This window comes from Galleria mellonella, unplaced genomic scaffold (genome assembly GCF_026898425.1).
Source record: "Galleria mellonella isolate WM207_F2 unplaced genomic scaffold, CSIRO_AGI_GalMel_v1 utg606, whole genome shotgun sequence".
In the NCBI taxonomy this organism is placed as follows: domain Eukaryota; kingdom Metazoa; phylum Arthropoda; class Insecta; order Lepidoptera; family Pyralidae; genus Galleria; species Galleria mellonella.
This window is the reverse complement of record NW_026442126.1, coordinates 159,407-179,484: the sequence shown is the minus strand read 5'-3', so window position 1 is coordinate 179,484 and position 20,078 is coordinate 159,407. Positions and strand designations below refer to the sequence as shown.

The window sequence follows — 20,078 nt, the reverse complement described above, 5'->3', positions numbered from 1 at the left end:
GAATTGTATATTCAAGGAAAAATAACGTTCACGTATGGTTATAACATATACCATTCAGTTGAAATTACACTCCCCATGAGTGATAGAAACGTTCAAATTTAATAAAAAAAATATTTCTTTCTTTCAAAGAAATCGAGAATGTTCTGGAAATCGATTGTAAACAGGATTTATTTACTGCATTACACCACTCAGTAGCGGAGAGACCAATTTTCGCGTTCAAGCGTCGTCACCGCGACCTGATGTGATACATACCAGACACTCATTATACTAACCAGGAGCCATAATAAATATTCCCGCCTGCGACTGGGACAGACTATACTGAGTGGTGAATTTATTCCCTCGGATATTAAAAACGACTGGCTTTCTGTAGTACACAGTGCAACAAACAACGGGAAAGGAAATATGGAAATACTAGAATGTTCTAAACGAACTTGGCGTCAAGAAATTACGACAGTAGTTTAAATTAAAAATAGTTCTCTAAAAATGCAATAAAAGAAGGACAAATAAAAATATAGAATGAAATATAAATAAGTAACCAGTGATACCGAATATATTTCCCAAAGAGATACGGATTGCAAAACGAAAAATAATTTTGAGCCTGCCACAACATGGCGCGTCTAGTTGCCAAGTAAACTTGCCTTTCATTGTGGTAGGTACATTGTACAGGTAAGAGGCAGTTATTTATGTGCGACTGGATGAATAACGAATGCATGGAATGGAACGGAACAGTGAGTGAAAGGGACAGGACGAGGTGTGAGAGAAGAGGGGAGAAATACGTATGTGCGAAAGACGTTAAGAGCTAGGAAATTTTTAATACAAAAGTGCAAATAAATATTACATTCCTCCCATCATATTGCATATTTATATTATTTATGTAAAATTAAATTTGTAACGTGTCTTTAAAGCAACTTCACTAAAACTGTATTATTGTATAATGCATTATTTTTTAACGAAAATACGTTAATAAATAATTTTACCTCACTAATAAAATTAATAATAACAATAACAAATATAATAAAAAAAACTATATGGTGTCCATTTATACATAAGAGATATTTAAAAATAACAGGAGAGGTCTTAATACCAAAACAATGTCAAAACAATATTTTTGGAAATTTTGTCTGAATTGAACTGTGTCTTTGAACGTTTGTTTCGACATCATGCAAAAACTACTACACCAAATTGGATGCGGTTTTAATAGTATGTTGTTTCTGATGGTCTAATTTAACATCTCGTGTACATTTTGTCATGGTACGTCAAATAGAAATCGCCTGCTTAATTGGTGTGGGTTTCAGAAGGGGTAATGAAACCCACACGTACAAAGTAGCGGGCATAGAGCTAACAATAAATAAGAAAACAATCAGAATGTTTCAGTCAATACTAATTAGATATATTGATATTGTGTAATACCTACTCAATTCTCGCCCACACCACAACGCACGGCAAAGGCGTTATAGCAAAAAATATACTAAGACAGTTGTAAATATTTACCTAATAATTTACTTCACGCCTTTAATTCGACAACATAAAGTATATTTTAATCATTACATTTTAGTCCCTATTTTCTTGTATACATTATGACCGTTTTCCATCTCTTTCACAATTGAGTTATACTGTTTCTTATGTAATTTAGTAAGTTATTTCTGATCGACGAATGATTAGAAGAATCTAGAAGATAATAAATAAGGATGCGAACGACAAAAGCGTACCAAAAGCATCGCAATCACAAAAACACGAGGAAAACAAACGATCGTTAGTGGAATCTACCGAGGAGGAAATGAATGACTGAGAGGCGCGAACCACTTAGTAATGAGCTAAAAAGGTCAGCGTCTGATATATTAGGGCCATTCTTGCAGGCTTCTCATTTGGGGTAATAAAGGGTGTGGCATTAGCCAAATTATGTGAAGAATGCCTTTAAAAGGTAGGGAATGTAGCCAATTAAGGAGTGGGAACAATAGTAGACACCATCAGTCCTATTTTAAGTAACATTGCGCGGTAGAGTCGTTTTTTACACGCGCCATGACATCAGCAAACGAGCCTCCCAGGAGCACGTTACAAATTTTAATGAAACAGCTCATTCTGTTTGCAATGAAATCATCAATTGAGTCATTGTGCACACTAATAATGGTTACTTTAATAAATTCCAACAAAGATTAGGTTCAAAAGAATGCTTTATGAGGCTCGATTTTAAACCATAATGCAAACATCTTCAGATAATCTACAAGAAAACGCTGGTTTAAAAAGAAGTAACTAATTATTGTACAGGTACACGGCACGGCCTCAATGGGAGTGAATGCAGAAATGACTACGATTTAAGAAGAATGAGAAAGGAAAGTATATTACGCCAATCATAATATTCGAATATGGATAAAAACTTGATAATATGGCAGCTTCAGATCATGTTGTTTCTCAGTCAAGAGAAACTGTTGGTTTGGATACACAAACGATACATTGCTATGATCTAGAAAGTCGCACGATCGGTTCAGAGTCGATCGATGACGGGGTTGCTTGACCGGCCCGTAACCTATTTTTATTGTGATCCCAGATTAGAAAGGCGTAAACAGGCGCATGCGTTGTGAGAATTTCGTACAAGCATAAATCATGAGCTAGATGACAGACTTGCATTTAAATGTTTGATATAACAACTGATTGTTTATACACAAATGAGGCAAATTAAGAAAAATAGTGTGTCATTTTCCCATTTAGTTTCGTTTCCCGATGTAAAAGACTAGATGTAAAAGAGGAATAGAGAAAATGACACCAGTACGGGAGAGGAAATATTAAACAAAAACTCGTGGCTAGCTTGATTAATCAACAAGATAATAGTCGACTAATATGCTCAACTGATGGGAAGAGACCATTCGTGTTTCTACCGTGAAGCAGTTGTGTTTGCATGGCTGTGTTTCGGTTTGAAGGGTGGGATATGGCGTGAATTTACAGGGTACAGAGGAATAACACCGGAGTCCTCAAGAATGGCAACGCATGAGGGGTATCATGGGCGGAACAGTATACTCTGTTATGTCCATGGTACTACTCATGTCTACAGGCGACGGTTACCATTTTCCATCAGGTGGGCCGTCTTGTTTGCCATTCGAAGTTGGATAAAAAAAAATATCCAGAAAGTAACTAATGGACTGATAGATGATGTAATTCGTGTACATCAAGAATCTAAGCTATTCCGCGTAATACTAATTTAAATATCGACACAGTCGCAGCCATATCGAAATATTACAGGTCGGTCGTCTACAGTAACCTTATTTAAATACATTGAATGATTTATTTCCAATACTCAATAATAAATAGAATACACCCGTGACTCAACAGCCGCTTCAAATCGACGAGGCAAGGAGTCAATCGAATCGATAGACGCTGATCGCATCGAGGTAATTGGTTGTTTACTTCCACGTCGAGTTATCCATGATTGAAGAGAATATTTTAATATTATTACTTCATTTTGAATAAGCTCTTTGACAATTATTGCGCAATTAAGTATTATATACTATAAAACTGATGTCCGACAAAGTAAACTCTTCGAAAATCTCTCAAATCCGAACATTCAACATGAGGAATGAAAATCCGATGTTGTAACATGGGATTATCGGGTGGACGCGTTCAAGTGATATTTTTCGGTGCAGCGAGCATTTCGTCGGTCGCCCAATAACGGACGACACGTGCCCGGGTATTGATCGCGACCCCACCGCCGCAACCCTCGACCCTCGCCGCTCAGCTGACATACACCTTCCACGATTTTATGTTGTAAAACCTATTCGGAATTTATTAAAACTAGTACTTCTAAGCCACTTTTGCGCATTTCCATATACTATATACTAGGATAATATTGGCAGCTGCAATGATTTTCAACTATAACGCTGTAAGAATAATAGCCATAATTTAATCATCCCATCGCCAAAACCTTGATACATTTTTGTGATTGGGAACAAGCCAGGAAGTTCGATTCGATTATATTTTCAAAGGTCGTTCCTTGGATTACGCTGTCTGGTCAGCTGTCGATGTTTCGTCGAGTAAAGCCGAGTTTAATGCTCGCCACGGCAGCATTGTTCCACAAATAGCGATGAAGTACAGAGCCGCCGGCTCTCCCTCTAGCGAGTGAACGACTCCTTATCGCGGCGTCCGTGACATCACGGAAATAAATGTATGCCAACTAAAGAACTGTAATTCGAATTTGCGTGACATTATCAGGTCATAAATTTGGTAACAATCCCGCCAGTTGTATTTATAAATGGTCCACACTTTAAATGTACATAGGCAATATTTTCTTCCATAAATCTAGAGATTACGTTTTCCAGATAGCCTTTTAGCCATAACGTTAAAATATGCTCTCGAAAAGTAGTAAACTTCTGTAATGTTCCGTACGTGGGGTCAATGAAACTTGGCAGATGCAACGGTGCCTCCGCGAATTCGGTCACTAGCGCCAGCGCCCACGTACTGAAAAAAATCTCTTGAGACCGACCACGAATTATACCATACTCACTGCCAATATGTTGGAAACCGTTGTGTTCGTCATTACGAAAATAAACATTCAGATGTGGCGTTGTCAAGCGTTATGAAAACAGTTATTTTTTGTTTTACGGAAGGCATTACAGCGTTATTTTAAAACTCGACTCTAAGATTAGTGTATTATGTATGATTGATTGACTGGACACAGTTTATTTGGCTGTGAACTACTTCGCTCCAAGTTCTTTACATCGTCTGTCGTCGGAAATGTTTTATTTCCGGTCAGTCCAGTCGGTAGTGAGAAATTTGTTGTATGCTTTACAGATATACCAGTAATAGTCGAAATAAACTATGTTTACGACGATTTTCTTTCGTTAATTCACCGTATTGTTGTTTGATAAAATATTGGCCTATTGTTTCAAGATAATAATTAAGAAAATAATTATTTTGAAAGACTAGATGTAAATTTTCATGGCGAACCATAACAAATTTCTGATAATGAAACAGACAGTTGTGTAGGCAATATGTTAAATATATACACATTTATGTTCGCATTACAGGAGTGTAGACGAGAAATTTGCCAACGACGAATACGCCAGTGCTGTAAACAATCGCACTAGTATGGAGCGACATTAAAATAATTAGCTACAGTTGACCGTCATTAGGTGTATGGAAGCTTGCCCAAAACAATATTTATATAATAGATTCAAATGAAACCGCACTCTTAGAAAAAGCGACTACGTTATGTATTGTATTGTAAGAACAGAAATATGCGACTTGAAATATGAAAGCAGTGTCACACACTTTTGTTATTTTGGCCATGGAACTTTCTAGAATGCACCATTCAATTCAGAGGCGGTATATTCCAGATGTACACTAGAGGTTGTAACCAGAATAAACCGTATTACGTGAAACAAAGCTAGTTTCCAATATGTAGTCAAGGCTATAAGCGTTTCAGCCAAATCAGTTTACAAACGGACTCTACTATTGGGTGTTACGAGTATTTATCGATAACGTTGAGCGCTGCGACAGGAAAACCGGTGCGTTTATCGGTAGCCCTTTCCGTTCATAAGCGACAAATAAATCTGCAACGGTGCCTATTGTTGATACAGCGGATGTACCAATCCATTATTGTTAGATTGTCACACTATATCTACATATTGTTAGATAGTCGATTAGAATTTATTAATTTCCGTGTTATATCGTCATTACAAGATTAGATCCCATTTTGACAAATACCAGTTAAAATTTCATTAGATCTAATTATTCCAGCACTTGTAAACTCCATCTAAATCACAGAAGAAAGAGATCTATACTAGACTATATATTCAGTGTTTTGCTGAAAGGCGCCTATTGAAGCAAATTACATTTCTTGCCTTGAATGCTGTAAATATTACATGGCAATCGATAACAAGTGTCAGACACAATAAAGTCATTGTTGAGTAATACGACAGAATTACCTTTTTAAACCCTAAAGACGTATGTAACAATGACTGATCCCTTCTCGTTGCCGGGTACGTACTGAAGGATTTCAGTGGCGCCCCTACCCTATTAGCAACAACAAAAGACGCGTTATTATCAACTGTGCACATTCAATAGTTACCAATGATTATTAAGATAATTTCCCCTGAAAGCGTGATTATTATTAAAATATTCCGACAATCAGTTTTCGATAAAAAAAAATATAGATATTAATAACGTTGATTGTAGATGTAATTCTAATGATTTCATTAAAAAAAGTGAGATTCATTAAAAACTGAATCACTTGTACTGGTTGGATTATATTGAAATAAATTTACTTAAAAGTAAAACCTATATAATTCCTATTGATTAATTAAATATATTATAGTTAGGAGCAAAATCTGTCATCATGTCAAAGCCAAACAAGGAAAATTATGGAAACTGCACAATGATTTCATAGTTTATAAATTAATACTACAAATGCAAATTTTTTCATTAAAATAAAAACATCTAATAAGGAAAATTATAAGAAAAATATATTTTAGAATAATTTATTAGTATTACTAAATTTATCGACCTTATTATCTTTAATACAATTATAATTCAAAGAAATGTTATCTGTAAATCATGACCAAATTGCATCATCACCACACCATGGATCATTAGTAGCTATTAATAATATTAATGGACCGAGAATTGATCCTTGTGACACACCCATTTTTTTAAGACACTTTTCAAATGTAGCAAACTTTATTCAAACGGCCTACTGCTGATAAAAAAATGGCTATTTTTATGTAACTTAGAATGGCAAACAAGCTGACGGCCCACCTGATGGTAAGTGGTAACCGTCGCCTATAGACATGAACAGTACCATGGACATAACAGAGTATATTGTTTCGTCCGTGATACCTCCAATGCGTTGCCATTCCTGAGGACTCAGCTGTTATTTCTCTGTACTCAGTAAATTCACGCCATATTTCATTCTTCAAACCTAAACACAGCCATGCAAACACAACTGCTTCAAGATTGATAGACGAATAGGACAGAGGTACCCAAGCAAACGACTTTTGTAGTCTCCTTCTGGTATAGATGATAGCAATATTTTATTTATATAATTCCAAAAAAAAAAAAAATAGATATATAAACATAATTTAATGAGCAACATACAACATATAACTTCGTTCCGGGCAACGAGCAATTCACTGTTCCCTCAACAGATCGTATTACAGATGACAATTGTACTAATTGCGATGGACGATCCCTCCACTAGGACAATGAAACTCTGTAATGTAAACCTTCATTTTACAATGCAAGGATGGCGGCAAGGTTAAAAAACAAATTATACGTACGTATAATGTGTTCTTCTTCTGGTTTATGAGTGTCTCATAAACTAGAAGAAATTTCCGCGACTTTGAACTTCACGTAAAATATGTACAATTCTGGTATAGACGTTTTAGATACTTATATGCGTCATAAGGTATATTTATAATTGTACCTATTAGGCAAAATGATAAGTTTTTTTAATTACGATGTCTTAATTTTTATTTGTACATTTTATCTGTGTGCGTAATACAAAATTACAAATGTTAACTAAAACGTGAATTAACAAACACCTAAATGACCTACACTTTGTTGCAGGATACAATGGAGCGTTAAAATCGAATTAGATCTATCAAGGTTATTAATTTGATAGCGTGTTTTTGCACACGTTTATAGCTGAGAACTAGTTGATACTATAGTTTGTTATAACAATGTACGCGGTTTACAAGTGCGTTTTACAGTAACAGCAATGGCGGAATGGAATTCTAATTCGAACTAAGGAATAAACCAAGGTTTGACTACTCTTTCGTATTTGCAACAATAACTGGTTGTTTGTGATTTAATAATAGATGTTGGAGAGTTTATAAAATGAGAAATCTACAATGTGGCTAAAGAAATGGAAACAACACTTTTCAATTTCTAGTGCAGGCATCTATAACAATGTTATTGGCAACATACAGATGCGGCCCGCGGTTGAGATAATTCGATTCAGATTCAGAGCACGACGATATCTCTGCTGTCACTTTCAAATGGCATGCCACGATCACTAGGAGTGGCTAGGCATCATATGCTGAGACTGTTGGGAACGCCTCGCTATCATCGAATTTCATACAAACACATAAATACAATTAATATCGTCTGCGGTCTGCGGTTGGGGACTATTGTTGCGGTCACCAGTAGGATTTCAAGTCCAGCAGCTCAATGTTTCGAATTCTCGATATTCAATTTTGAATTGTATTCACATGTAGTACAAAATATAAAATTGTATAGTGCATATCGAAAGCAAACGGCGATTGATTGATGTACACGTACGTAATTTGATTGATTTATAAAAGGTAAATATCGGAGCGGGTAAAAGTGGCGAGCATTGTAAACAAACACTCGACTCGCTGTCGCCCACTGCTGGTGGAACTGAAATAACACCGCCCCCGGCATTCGATTTGCATGTCACTACATTTGTAATCGACACATTGTACGAGGAAAACGAGAGCACTTGCCAAAATTTGCCAGTTTTGATGAAATGTGAAACATAATTAATTACCCATGTACCCCGTGTGACACGTGGGCTCAAATATAAATACAATTTACACAAACGAGTATTAAATACAGAAGGAAAAAGAACATTTCTTTGAATTACTATTAACTGTACCATAAAATAAAAATTCGTTAGCAACCTTATAACAGTTTCAATCTCCCATACTAACTTGCCATGCCAGTTGGGCATACCATGTCAGCCTATCTTTTCGGTATTTTTTTTTAATTCAGTGGCAGTACCGGTATCATGCATCACAAAAGGATGCTGATTTCGATTCAATAAGACTGACCCACAAGATTAATGAAAGAGTAAACTAAATCTGACCCTTTAGACATCTTCATCGATAGCGAATCTATGAGATACAATGAGATAGCAAACGGCTGTTGTCTTACTCCAACTGATGGACTCGCTTGCGATAACGATACCATCGATGCATTAATTTATCACTTGACTAGGGGGGCAGCAGTTTAGAATTGGTAATGGCTCAAGTATTTTTCTATACTGCAATAAAATACTTAAGATGCGAACAAAACAATACTGTGGAATTGAAAAATCCCTCTTTTTGACGTCGCTTAAAACTGATTAAACATTTATTAATAAAATTGCCGTGCGTGTTGGTACATATTCACTACAAGCACTCCATAAAAAGTTAATCAAGGTCTCATGAAACATTAATGTGCAAGTGAAAGGTATTTGTCGTAACTTGGTTGGTGGTATTGCTCATTGGTACCATACCAGCACAGGACAGGATATTGTGTTACATACTAAACTAGATAAGGTATTAAGAAAATATTCAAGCCACTTTATAAAGAAGTTCCCAATAGCTTTATGGTGCTGATCTATAGGCGACGATTAAGCACCTTCCATGGTACAAGTAAAAGAAATTCAACATAATGGGATTCAATACTGGGATAAAGATTTAAAAAAAATACACAATTTTGTTTTCGGAATTGAGCGTACGTCGCACATAAGTTTTTGTATTTTATGCACGAAAAATTATTAACTTTTGCGCCACCTACCCACTTCTATCTGTTCTCCTTTAACCAAAGGTTGTCTGTAAGAGATTGCCCTAGCGATAAGACCGCCTTTTGCACCTTTATTTGTATATTTTAATCTGTATTTATGTTACTGTATTTCACTTCAATTATTCAATTGTCATTGTATATTTTTATTTATGGTGCAATAAATAAATAAGAACAATATTTCACATGAGCAGTGTCAATGAAAATAGGTTTCGTTTGTCACTTGACTAGTGGGCCTCATATGTTTGGGCTACTTTACTGACGATTAGAGTGCGCAATGACGTCAATAATGGGTTAACCAATTAACTGCAATATGTGTAATGAGTTTTAAATGATTGTAATATTACCTTACAAACAAATATTATTTGGGTTAATCTCATTCTCGTCATATGGACCGTGACAGATATCATAACATACTACCTATATAAACATTTTTTGAGCGAGTAGAGTTTGGAGTTTCTCGACGGACACCTAATTGGTAATTAGCGTCTGGTAAGGGAGTCTGATACTTCATCGTGACAAGTAAATCGTCTGGTCTTTATCACTGGTATACTAATTACATTACAGCATTTTCATATATAAAATTTGTACAAATTTATTTATTAAAGGATTAAATTTTTTTTTCAATATTTCTTATACAGAAGTTCCAACTGCAACCGGATAGGGTTTAATTAAATCCATCCAAAATAGATAAGATCACAGAAAAAAACTGATGTGTCAAATAGATAAATTGAACTTTTTTTTCCACAGTTACAACTTATTTAACTGGCAATTTGTCAATTTACCAAATTGCTATAATGTGGTAGTTGTTTGCTCGGCCTAAGTAGGTACCGGGGCTTGTTTATTTCGCGAGTTCATTGCCACTATCTTGACCCTATGACCCTCATCTCTTTACTGATATTATGCTTTTTAATTATAACAAATTAAAGGCGAAATTTGAATAAATTGAATTGTGTCAGAAGGAACAATTATCACTGCTGTGTTATAAATTCAACACTTTGTTTTTATTTGGATAAAAATGGAATGGTAAGCTCGCTGGCGTTATTCGTTTACATTGGTAGGTCACTAGTGGAGACGATAGGATGGACAGCATAGACATACTGTGATGTGTGTAAATACTGGTTTGCTGGTTAATGGAAATGGAGTAATGATAAAAAATGAGTACCCCTAAGATTGTTTACAATAAATCTGTATTACAACAAAGCTTAAGCCAATGTGTTCTTTGAAAACCATACAACTAACATATTTTAACCAACACATAAACTAGGACAATATTGTCTTCTCATATGTACCATTTACTAAGTACGAAATCTTTTGCTCATGTATAGTTTAATTTTTTTTTTAATACAACTTTCTATAATTTTATTCGGACATTGTTAGCTATTGCTTTCATCAATAGTAAAACGATACAGTTCGACTAATTAGATCAATAATCAACTAACTTAGTTTAAATCTAGACGACAATATAATGAGAATTTTAAAATGTGTTCAGATTATGCCAATCATAGAAGAGACAATTAGATATATTACCAGAGGGAGACTTTGTACAAAAGTCGATTGCTTGGGTACCTCTGTCTCATTCGTGTTTCAACCGTGAAGCAGTTGTGTTTGCATGGCTGTGTTTCCGTTTGAAGGGTGGGATATGGCGTGAATTTAGTGGGTACAGAGGAATAACACCCGAGTCCTCAGAAATATACGCATGGGGGGGTATCATGGGCGAAACAGTATACTCTGTTATATCCATGGTACTGCTCATGTCTAAAGGCGACGGTTACCACTTTCCGTCAGGTGGGCCGTCAGCTTGTATGCCATTCTAAGTTGTATAAAAAAAATTACATTTATAAAAAATAGCAACCTAAACGTTAGGGTCTTGGAAACAAAACTATTCAGAATTATCTTCCTATCACGACGTAAGTTTTTGGAATCAATTAATACATCAATAAACACGTAGTGATGGCGTGGATTCTGAACAACATAAGTATTAGGGTCTATTTACGGCCGCCTTACGTAAGGCAACGTCTTATCAAACGGCTACGTCAGTACGTCAGCAGATAAAGAAACAATTACTCCGTTGATAGGCAGGGCGACTTGTTAATCACATGCTAGCTCGTAAAGTAAAATACTAATAACATTTACTCGTGTATTGTATATATTGTATGCATAATTCTGTATAAAAAAAAAAAAAAAAAACTTCTGTATTTGTTCTTGTAACCTAACATTTTTTTTTATACGACTTAAAATGGCAAACAAGCTGACGACCCACCTGATGGAAAGTGGTAACTGTCGCCTATAGACATGAGCAGTACCATGGACATAACAGAGTATACTATTTCGCTCATGATACCCCTCATGCGTTGCCATTCCTGAGAACTCGGATGTTATTCCTCTGTACCCAGTAAATTCACGCCATATCCCACCCTTCAAACCGAAACACAGCCATGCAAACACAACTGCTTCACGGTTGAAACACGAATCGGACAGAGGTACCCAAGCAATCGACTTTTGTAAAATTTATTAATCACTTATTAATGTGGTTTCAAAACTTAATCAATAACACGTTGTTGATAGATAGATATTCTTTATTGTTTCTTCCAAAATATTACTAAAGTTATAATACGTACAAACAATTACAAGAAATGATCACAGTGAGAAAACAATGGGCGACCTTATCGCTGAAAGCGATCTCTTCCAGGCAACCTTTTGGATGGAGAGGAGTAACTCCAAGATTACACAAGAAGATACGACTACATTTATCCCTGTTAACCAATACCTGTTGTCGTGTACATGCAGATAATTGTGGGCATAGGGTAGTTATTTAAAAACATAAGGTAACATCAATATTACTACAGCATAACCTGTACATGAAGGGGGAAAGTTTATTTAAACTTTATTGACCAATAAAATGTGGCACAAAAGGCGGACTTAATGCTATAGGCATTCTCTGCCAATCAACCATTAGGATGAGCAGATATATTTCGATGGCGGTTTAAAAAAAATTCATTTTAGTGTAAGACGGTAATTATATATATATATATATATATATATATATATATATATATATATATATATATATATATATATATATATATATTACAGTTATGAATTTATTGGTGTCCCGTTTTTCTCTATGTACCCCGAAAGGGACATGATTTGGTTACAAACCTAACTTCTGTCACAGTCGGTTTTTTATCGCATTACGTAGTTAAACGTATAAAATTAAACGATAAGTTTCAACTTATACGATAAAATCTTTATCAGTCTTCATATTCGATGTAAATAGGTCGATTGGTCGGCCGTTAACACCCCGCTTACCAAGTGGGCTTCAGAGCACTTGGAACTTCAGAATAGGGTATCACTAGCACCAGAGGGAGACTGCACAAAAGTCGATTGCTTAGGTACCTCTGTCGCATTCGTGTTTCTACCGTGAAGCAGTTGTGTTTGCATAGCTGTGTTTCGGTTTGATAGGTGGGATATGGCGTGAATTTATAGGGTACAGAAGAATAACATCTGAGTCCTCAAGAATGGCAACGGATGGGGGTATCATGGGCGAAACAGGCCATGTCTCTAGGCGACGGTTACCACTTTCCATCAGGTGGGCCGTTAGTTTGTTTGCCATTCTAAGTTGTATAAAAAAAAGTAACCGCGACCCTATAACTTATGAAAATTTATGATGCCTCGGAAACAATCTCCTCTCACTTGGCAAACGGGCATTTTAGTTGTTAATTATAAACTGTCGTTTAAAAGCGAATCAACACTATAATTATACATTATAATAATTTTTTTGATTGAAATTGTAAAACAAAAATTTCGGTGTCTCGTTTTTCTAATACTTCAATCTCTATGATATAAGAATGTGTCAAGTTCATGCATGATTAATCTCTAAATAGAGGGGGGAAAGGGATTGCTAGTAATGGGGACTAAGAATCCCATTGCTAGCAATATACCCAACCTGGTCGACCTTCACGCGGTTCCCCCTGGAAACTATCATGGTGAATTCCTTATGAATTCATCATGATGGGCTAACTGGCCTGTTTTCATTCTCATCTATCACCCTTCACTGGTGCTCCGCCAGCGTATCCCGTTAGCGCAGGCGGGGCTGCCATTCCATTTTCAACCATCAAAAAAAAAAACTAAATAGATGAGAATAACTTTATTCCCTTAAAACTTAGTTTATGGTACAACATAGCTATGAGACCCCACACTAGGCCTATGTCGTGGAAGACAAAGCCGTTTTTGCCATTCAACATTAAAGGATACGATCCGACCATTGTCTTCGATTTAGATTTACAAACTTTTATTTCGTTTACCATAGATAAGTGAACTTCAAAATAATATGTTTTTAGTGTCCGACCGAAACAGGTTTTACAGCCGAAAACGAACTTTCGGTCTTGAGGGCCTACCATGAAATGTTAAGCTCCATTTACTGGGTCGATTTAGGTACGAACAAAAACACGAAATTGAGCCCGAAAATTCGGAATTTCATTTCATGGTAGACCCCTTTGTCTCAGTTTCGGCCGAAACCGAAACATCTTTAAAATTTCTATACTAAAATGTAGTGTATTTTTTAATTACTTACACACAGAGATAGTTAAAGGGTAATAATAAACACTAATTAAAGTATGTAACAAATATATCATATATATATTTATATGCTATAAAAACATATTAAAATTATGATTTACAAGTGGAAGTAAATTAAAAAAAAAAAAGGACTTTCAGTTAGACACACACGCAAAGTTTCGGCGCGGCCAAAAATTTCGGCAAATTTTTGGCCGAAACCGAAACTAAGGCCAAAAGTAGAATTTTTGGCCAAAACCGGAACCGAAAGTTCGGTTGGACAGTATTTTTTTTTCTAGCTTTGAACAAATTCAAGTTCTTCTATATGTCCATACCATACTATCAGTTGTATAAATAAATACACTCTATCTAACTTGTATTAATTGGTAAACAATATTGGCATGTTTTTAAAAATAAATTACAGTCTTTTAAATATAAGATAAACATAAAAATAACAAACTAAACAAAATTATAAACAATACGTTCATTTTACTATCATATCAGAAAAAAAAAAAAAAACTGTAATAGTTCAATAGGAACCTTGGCTGCAAAATTGAATTCCAATCTAAAGTTTTAAATTATCAAATTAATGTTTCAACAATTTAAATATTACCGTCGCTTCGTGTTTCGGAAGGCACGTACAGCCGTTGTTCGGTAGATTTTCGTGTACGACATAGGCGATTTAGATGCTCCCGTCGCCAGAGGGCGATACCCTCACGCGCCGCGTAAAGACATGCCACGATTGTTTACCAAATGAGGCGAGAAAAAGCCTGTGTTCACAGGTGTACTCACCGTCTGCATCAACTTCGTTGATCATGTCTTGAAGCTCGGCTTCTGTGGGGTTCTGTCCTAAGGATCGCATCACGGTGCCCAACTCTTTGGTCGTGATTGTGCCATCTCCGTCTTTGTCGAACAGTGAGAACGCCTCCTTGAACTCGGCGATCTGTTCTTCTGTCAGCTGATCCGCCTGGAATGTCGACAACATTGTCTTAGTCAAAATCATAAAAAAAAAAAATTTATGTTAACAATTTTTTTAATTAGTTGAAAACTCCCTGCCGGGGTTCCAGTGAGGGACGAAGTCAAGTCGGATGGTCCATGCCCCATGTGAAGGGCATTGCAAACAATGGGGACTAATTTCCCCATTGACCGAAAAGCCTGACAAAATTAGTGGATATACTGTTTCAGTTCTCGAGACCCATACACCATAAGGGTCACCAAGACGCCAGTGATGTTACGGTGTTTTAAGTGTTCATAGTGACCGCCGGTAACCATAAGCCATACTGTATGCCAACAACTGCCAGTCCACAAATACGCGTAAGACAAAAAAATAAAATTGAATTAAGAACTTCTTTCCGAATCAAGTTTGAAAATAAAAAAAAAAGCGAGTCTCTGGCCATAGTTAATAAAAAAAAAAAAAAAAATAAATACGCACACTGGTGGCAACCATTGTAGAGTCGAATATATCAGTGTACACACAGTATGATCAACAAAACGAAACTAAGCAATAAAGTATGCGATATCACCTGGCTGATAAGATTACTGCAGATTATATGTAATTACCTCTGTTTGGCCTTGTGACACGTCATACTGCGGTCTACACAATAGATAACAAATACTGCATTACAATAAATGTAATCAGTTATTGGAACATTATTGCTACACCTACAGATAGCACGAGTATGCGCAAGTAAGCGTAGGAACCCAGTTAAGCCGTCGGTAATTTATATTTTTATCTAGAAAACGTTAATATTTTTATATTTAGTACACACATTATCCTTGCACGATTATTTGGCATCATATTTCATTTTATAATTCCAAAATAAATGTGAACAAGGAAATTTGTCAAAACAATGTTTATCAACACTATGTAACACCTACATACTGATAAATATAAATTAACAGGCAAATTGTAAATTAAATATTTAATAAATTCTTATCACATTTATATAATATAAATGTAATATTAGGACCACATAAATAGGGCATTGTAAGTACATAAGAGAATGATATTAACAATTTCAAAGGCAACAATTAGGTAAGTACTAAAAAAATGTGCTTGAAAGAAAAAAAAAATGTTTTACTATATCTTTGGATAAATGGTTTTTTCTATAATAATATAAGCAATACAATGAAAAGTAACTATTCCAAATAAAACCAGTTGTTTTCAAGTAAAAATTACACTTTTATTTTTGTTGACCTATTCAGAGAAATAATATGGTACAAATTCAAATATATTTTAAATATATAATAACCTCAATTAGCACATAAGAATTATTTTCATCTTAAATTTTACAGTTGAAGCTGTAGGGTATAACTAGTATGTCAATAATAACACTACTTCATAGTCATATTCATGCATTATTCTTTATATTTTTTAACCAACAAATGACTGCAGCCTATAACAACAGATGCATCCCTTACCCATTGTCAGCTTTCCCCTCTCACATAATGACCTTGAGTGAGAATCAATAACTTTACAGCTAAGTCCTGGCTCTTGGATCTGCATTACAGTATGTAAGCAAGCTGAATGGTGGCACATATGTGTGTAGTTTTAGTAAAGAAATTTTAAAATTAAATCTCATATACTTACTAATATAAAAAATGTGCAAGTTTGTTTGCTACCTTATCCTAACTAATCACTATGATATTATGGTATATATATACTATATGGGATGGCAAAGGATATAAACTACTTTTTGTCCTGGTCGGTAAATATATTCTAGTTTTGCAAACAAAGACATGGGTAAACGTTAGTATTTCTATAAAAATACCCATTAAGTGACAAGCACATCCGACTGGATTCCATGTTTATCAGCCACAATAGGAAAGTTACATACCATTCGTGTGAACGGGACATCTGTCTTATTGGCGTTTTTTTTTTATCAAGCAGCTGTATTTGCACATCTGTTTCGGTTCAAAAGGTGAAATACGCTGAGGTAGAATTATTTCTCAGGAATGACAACAAAGGAGGGATTCAATGAGTATCACTGAATATGCTGTAATGTTCAATAATGTACTAATGATGCCAATATGCAACTGTCATGCAAGTCTTCAGCTTTTTTGTTCTAATTTAAACAAAAACTGTTACTGTTTAGTCAATTATGTGTTATATACTGGCTAAGTCTAATAGAAACAATAATATATAAGAAAATATATAATACTATTAATAATTTAGAAAGGTACCAACACATTTATTATTATATAGTTATTGTTTATAACTGTAATCCCCATAATTAAATTACCAATATCAAATATGCATTTCGTGACATGGTAAACACCATATAACACAAAGATTTGACTTCACAAGGCCATTTTATAGAGGTTGATACATAAAACAGACGCTAAAAATATACCATGATCACAGTTTCCTCATATTAGCAGTGGCCAGTAGGCAATTAGCTGCACTCAACTGAAACTAATGCTATTGTTTTAGTGCCTATAATTTATGATTGTACTCTCAGTAAATAAGAGAACTAGTATTGCCCACTTTTTTTTTATTATAATTATAAAATTATCAACTTAAAAATAATTTACAAAAAATGTTTACCAATTATGCTACCTACTAAAAAAAAATATTATAGACTTTGATATGTGCAAATTATTATTACCTACTAGTTATTCTTCAAAATATTATATGACATTTTAGATGTACTTTGCATCATTTTGTTTAATTTTGACCATTTCTGAAGACATAATTTGTTCAACCATATTTATATTTGAGGGTAGCTTAGGGTAGGTAAAATTAAAAAATGCACATACTTTTAGAACTAGTATAAAGGTTTATACAAGGATTTGGAATAATAGAAACATATGAAAATAATTCCTTGTTTATTTAAATATATAAAAACAAACAAAAAGTACATTAAATAGGAATATACCAAGTATGGTACAGCACGTTGTGACGAAGGCATACCTAGTTTAATGTGAGTCACAGCACTCCTAATATGAAGAACGAGTTAAGATACCAGTTTGCCTTGTGGGAATACTGCCTGAACAGTACAATGGAATAGTGCAAGGAAGTCTGCGACGAACGCCAGGTGCGTCCACAGCCGTATTTACATACCATGGCGACAACAAGTAAGGGACATGTTACTGGCCCGCGCAGCCCGGCCCGGTAACAGTGCTCACTGCTCAAGCAAATAGCAATATTTGCCTATATGCACTGTGTGAAACACAGACTCCTATACCGGCCGACACCAGCACCGAGAGCCGCAGCGAATTGCGTATATAAAATACTTGTTACGCGATGAGTCAACGTTTGACAATTGCGCCCGGTCGATCGATTCGCCGTCAACAGGGCGCGACGCGGCCTCCGACAAGACAGAACGTACGAAAACCACTTGTTTTCTAATATAAACTAGCTATGCGCCATTTTAAAATGTCATAAAAGACCGGCTTCGATTAGTATCTAACGTCATTTTCACCGGTACCACCTACGGCACTATGGCGACGGATGTTTCTCGAGTCTCCTTTCGCAAATTTGTGGCGACAGTTGCAGGCCAATACAGTTTCACGTTATCCGCATCTGATGATGCTCCATCCTTACATTGGCTCATAACAGAGTCGCCGTTCCGCAATGCGGTAAAAAACGGCCATCACAATAATATAATGGAGGCCGTCATCACTATAAACACCGATTCACTATATCCCAAAAATACACCCAGCGACAGGGCCAGGGTGATCTCCCGAATGCACTCCCGGCACCTTTCAGAAGAAATAACACTCACCATTGTAGATTAACTTGGATTAACTGGAGCTACACTAAAAATCACAGACTACGCCGCAAAAGCGACCGCACGGACCGACGATTGAAACGATACTGCCGCCCTCTCTCGCGCGAGCGGACGCGCCGGGAAACTCACGACCGCGATTCGCTAGAGCTCGGACGCGAATCGTTCCGAATAGTGAACTCGATTCACCGTATTTTCATATCCGGTTTTCGATTTTCGAAATCTTATCGCACTGTGCTACTTGTGTTTACTTTTATACATGAATTTCTCGAACGTCGAAGTCCATGTCTCGGGACGCACGGCACGGGATTACATTTAATCTGCAAAGGATAGTGGGTTTTATATCGGGCGGGTGCGGCGGCGTGGACTAGCGGTCGGCGCGCGCCGATTGGCCGTCGCGCACCTGCAATGCGTCACTGCGGGGCGCTAGCGAGAAGCGACGGCCGCGGCCAGAGAAGCGCAAGCGAGCCACGAGCGGGAAGTATGAGTAAATGACGGGCTTCTTCAGCGCTGCTGTGCAGTGGCGGTGGCTGCTCGGCTGCTCTCGATCTGCGATCACCCCGCTCGATGGCCTAGTTCGCGGTCGGCGACGAGGGCGCGCCGCAGTGACCGCCCGCAGACGCCGCCCGCACTAACGAGATAACATGGGATGTTGGCTACCGACAGCGCAGGTTTAGTCAAGTTTACGTCGGCGTCGCGACGTATTATAATCAAAGCACATACCTATAGCTATTCAATAGCGAGACATAAATGTTACCAAACACACGTAGGTAATTACACTGAAGTATAATATGGACATTGAAATATTACGCACTGAAAACCATTGTTATGACTACCTATAGAATAGGTACCTAAATCTAACTTCTCAATGTAAACAGACACACTTCTTATACTATATAATTATTACCTATGGAGACATGAAATATTTAATAAAATTTAAATGAATTAATGAAACATATTTGTAATGTGTTGCTTCGCCCTGAAACATATGTATTTTATATTAATTACTGCAATTTTAACGCATATGAAATGATTAATTAGGGACCTATGTAGCTTAAGCGTTATGTCTATTATTTATATTAAGTAAATGGAGACCACATTGAAAATTGATTTTAAACACCTATGAAAGAAGGAATAAATTTTCTTAATCGCAAATCTAAAACGCAGTCGCGAAATTGTATTATAGAATACTTTTTTTTTTTATATTTAAAGACAGATTATTAGAACATAAAAAACGCACTGAAATTAAGAATTTATTAAGAATTGTAGCTATGTACG

General features: G+C 36.0%; 1 protein-coding gene across 4 annotated transcripts in view; it reads right to left on the bottom strand.

Annotated features, from left to right (window-relative positions):
• The window catches only part of LOC113514184 (calmodulin), a 40,015-nt gene extending 20,903 nt beyond the window's left edge, over positions 1 to 19,112 (bottom strand). The window contains exons 1-2 of one of the 4 annotated variants that reach the window (XM_052899648.1): positions 18,798 to 19,112; positions 14,863 to 15,037 (exon numbers count right to left, since the gene is read on the bottom strand). In XM_052899648.1, the coding sequence (XP_052755608.1) occupies positions 14,863 to 15,037; positions 18,798 to 18,800 (178 nt within the window). In that variant the 5' untranslated portion in view covers positions 18,801 to 19,112. Of the gene's footprint in view, positions 1 to 14,862; positions 15,071 to 15,502; positions 15,639 to 18,133; positions 18,153 to 18,797 lie in introns of those variants that run through there. The other 3 variants (XM_052899649.1, XM_052899647.1, XM_026898178.3) reach the window with 3 other exon arrangements.
• Between the last annotated feature and the right edge of the window lie 966 nt (positions 19,113 to 20,078).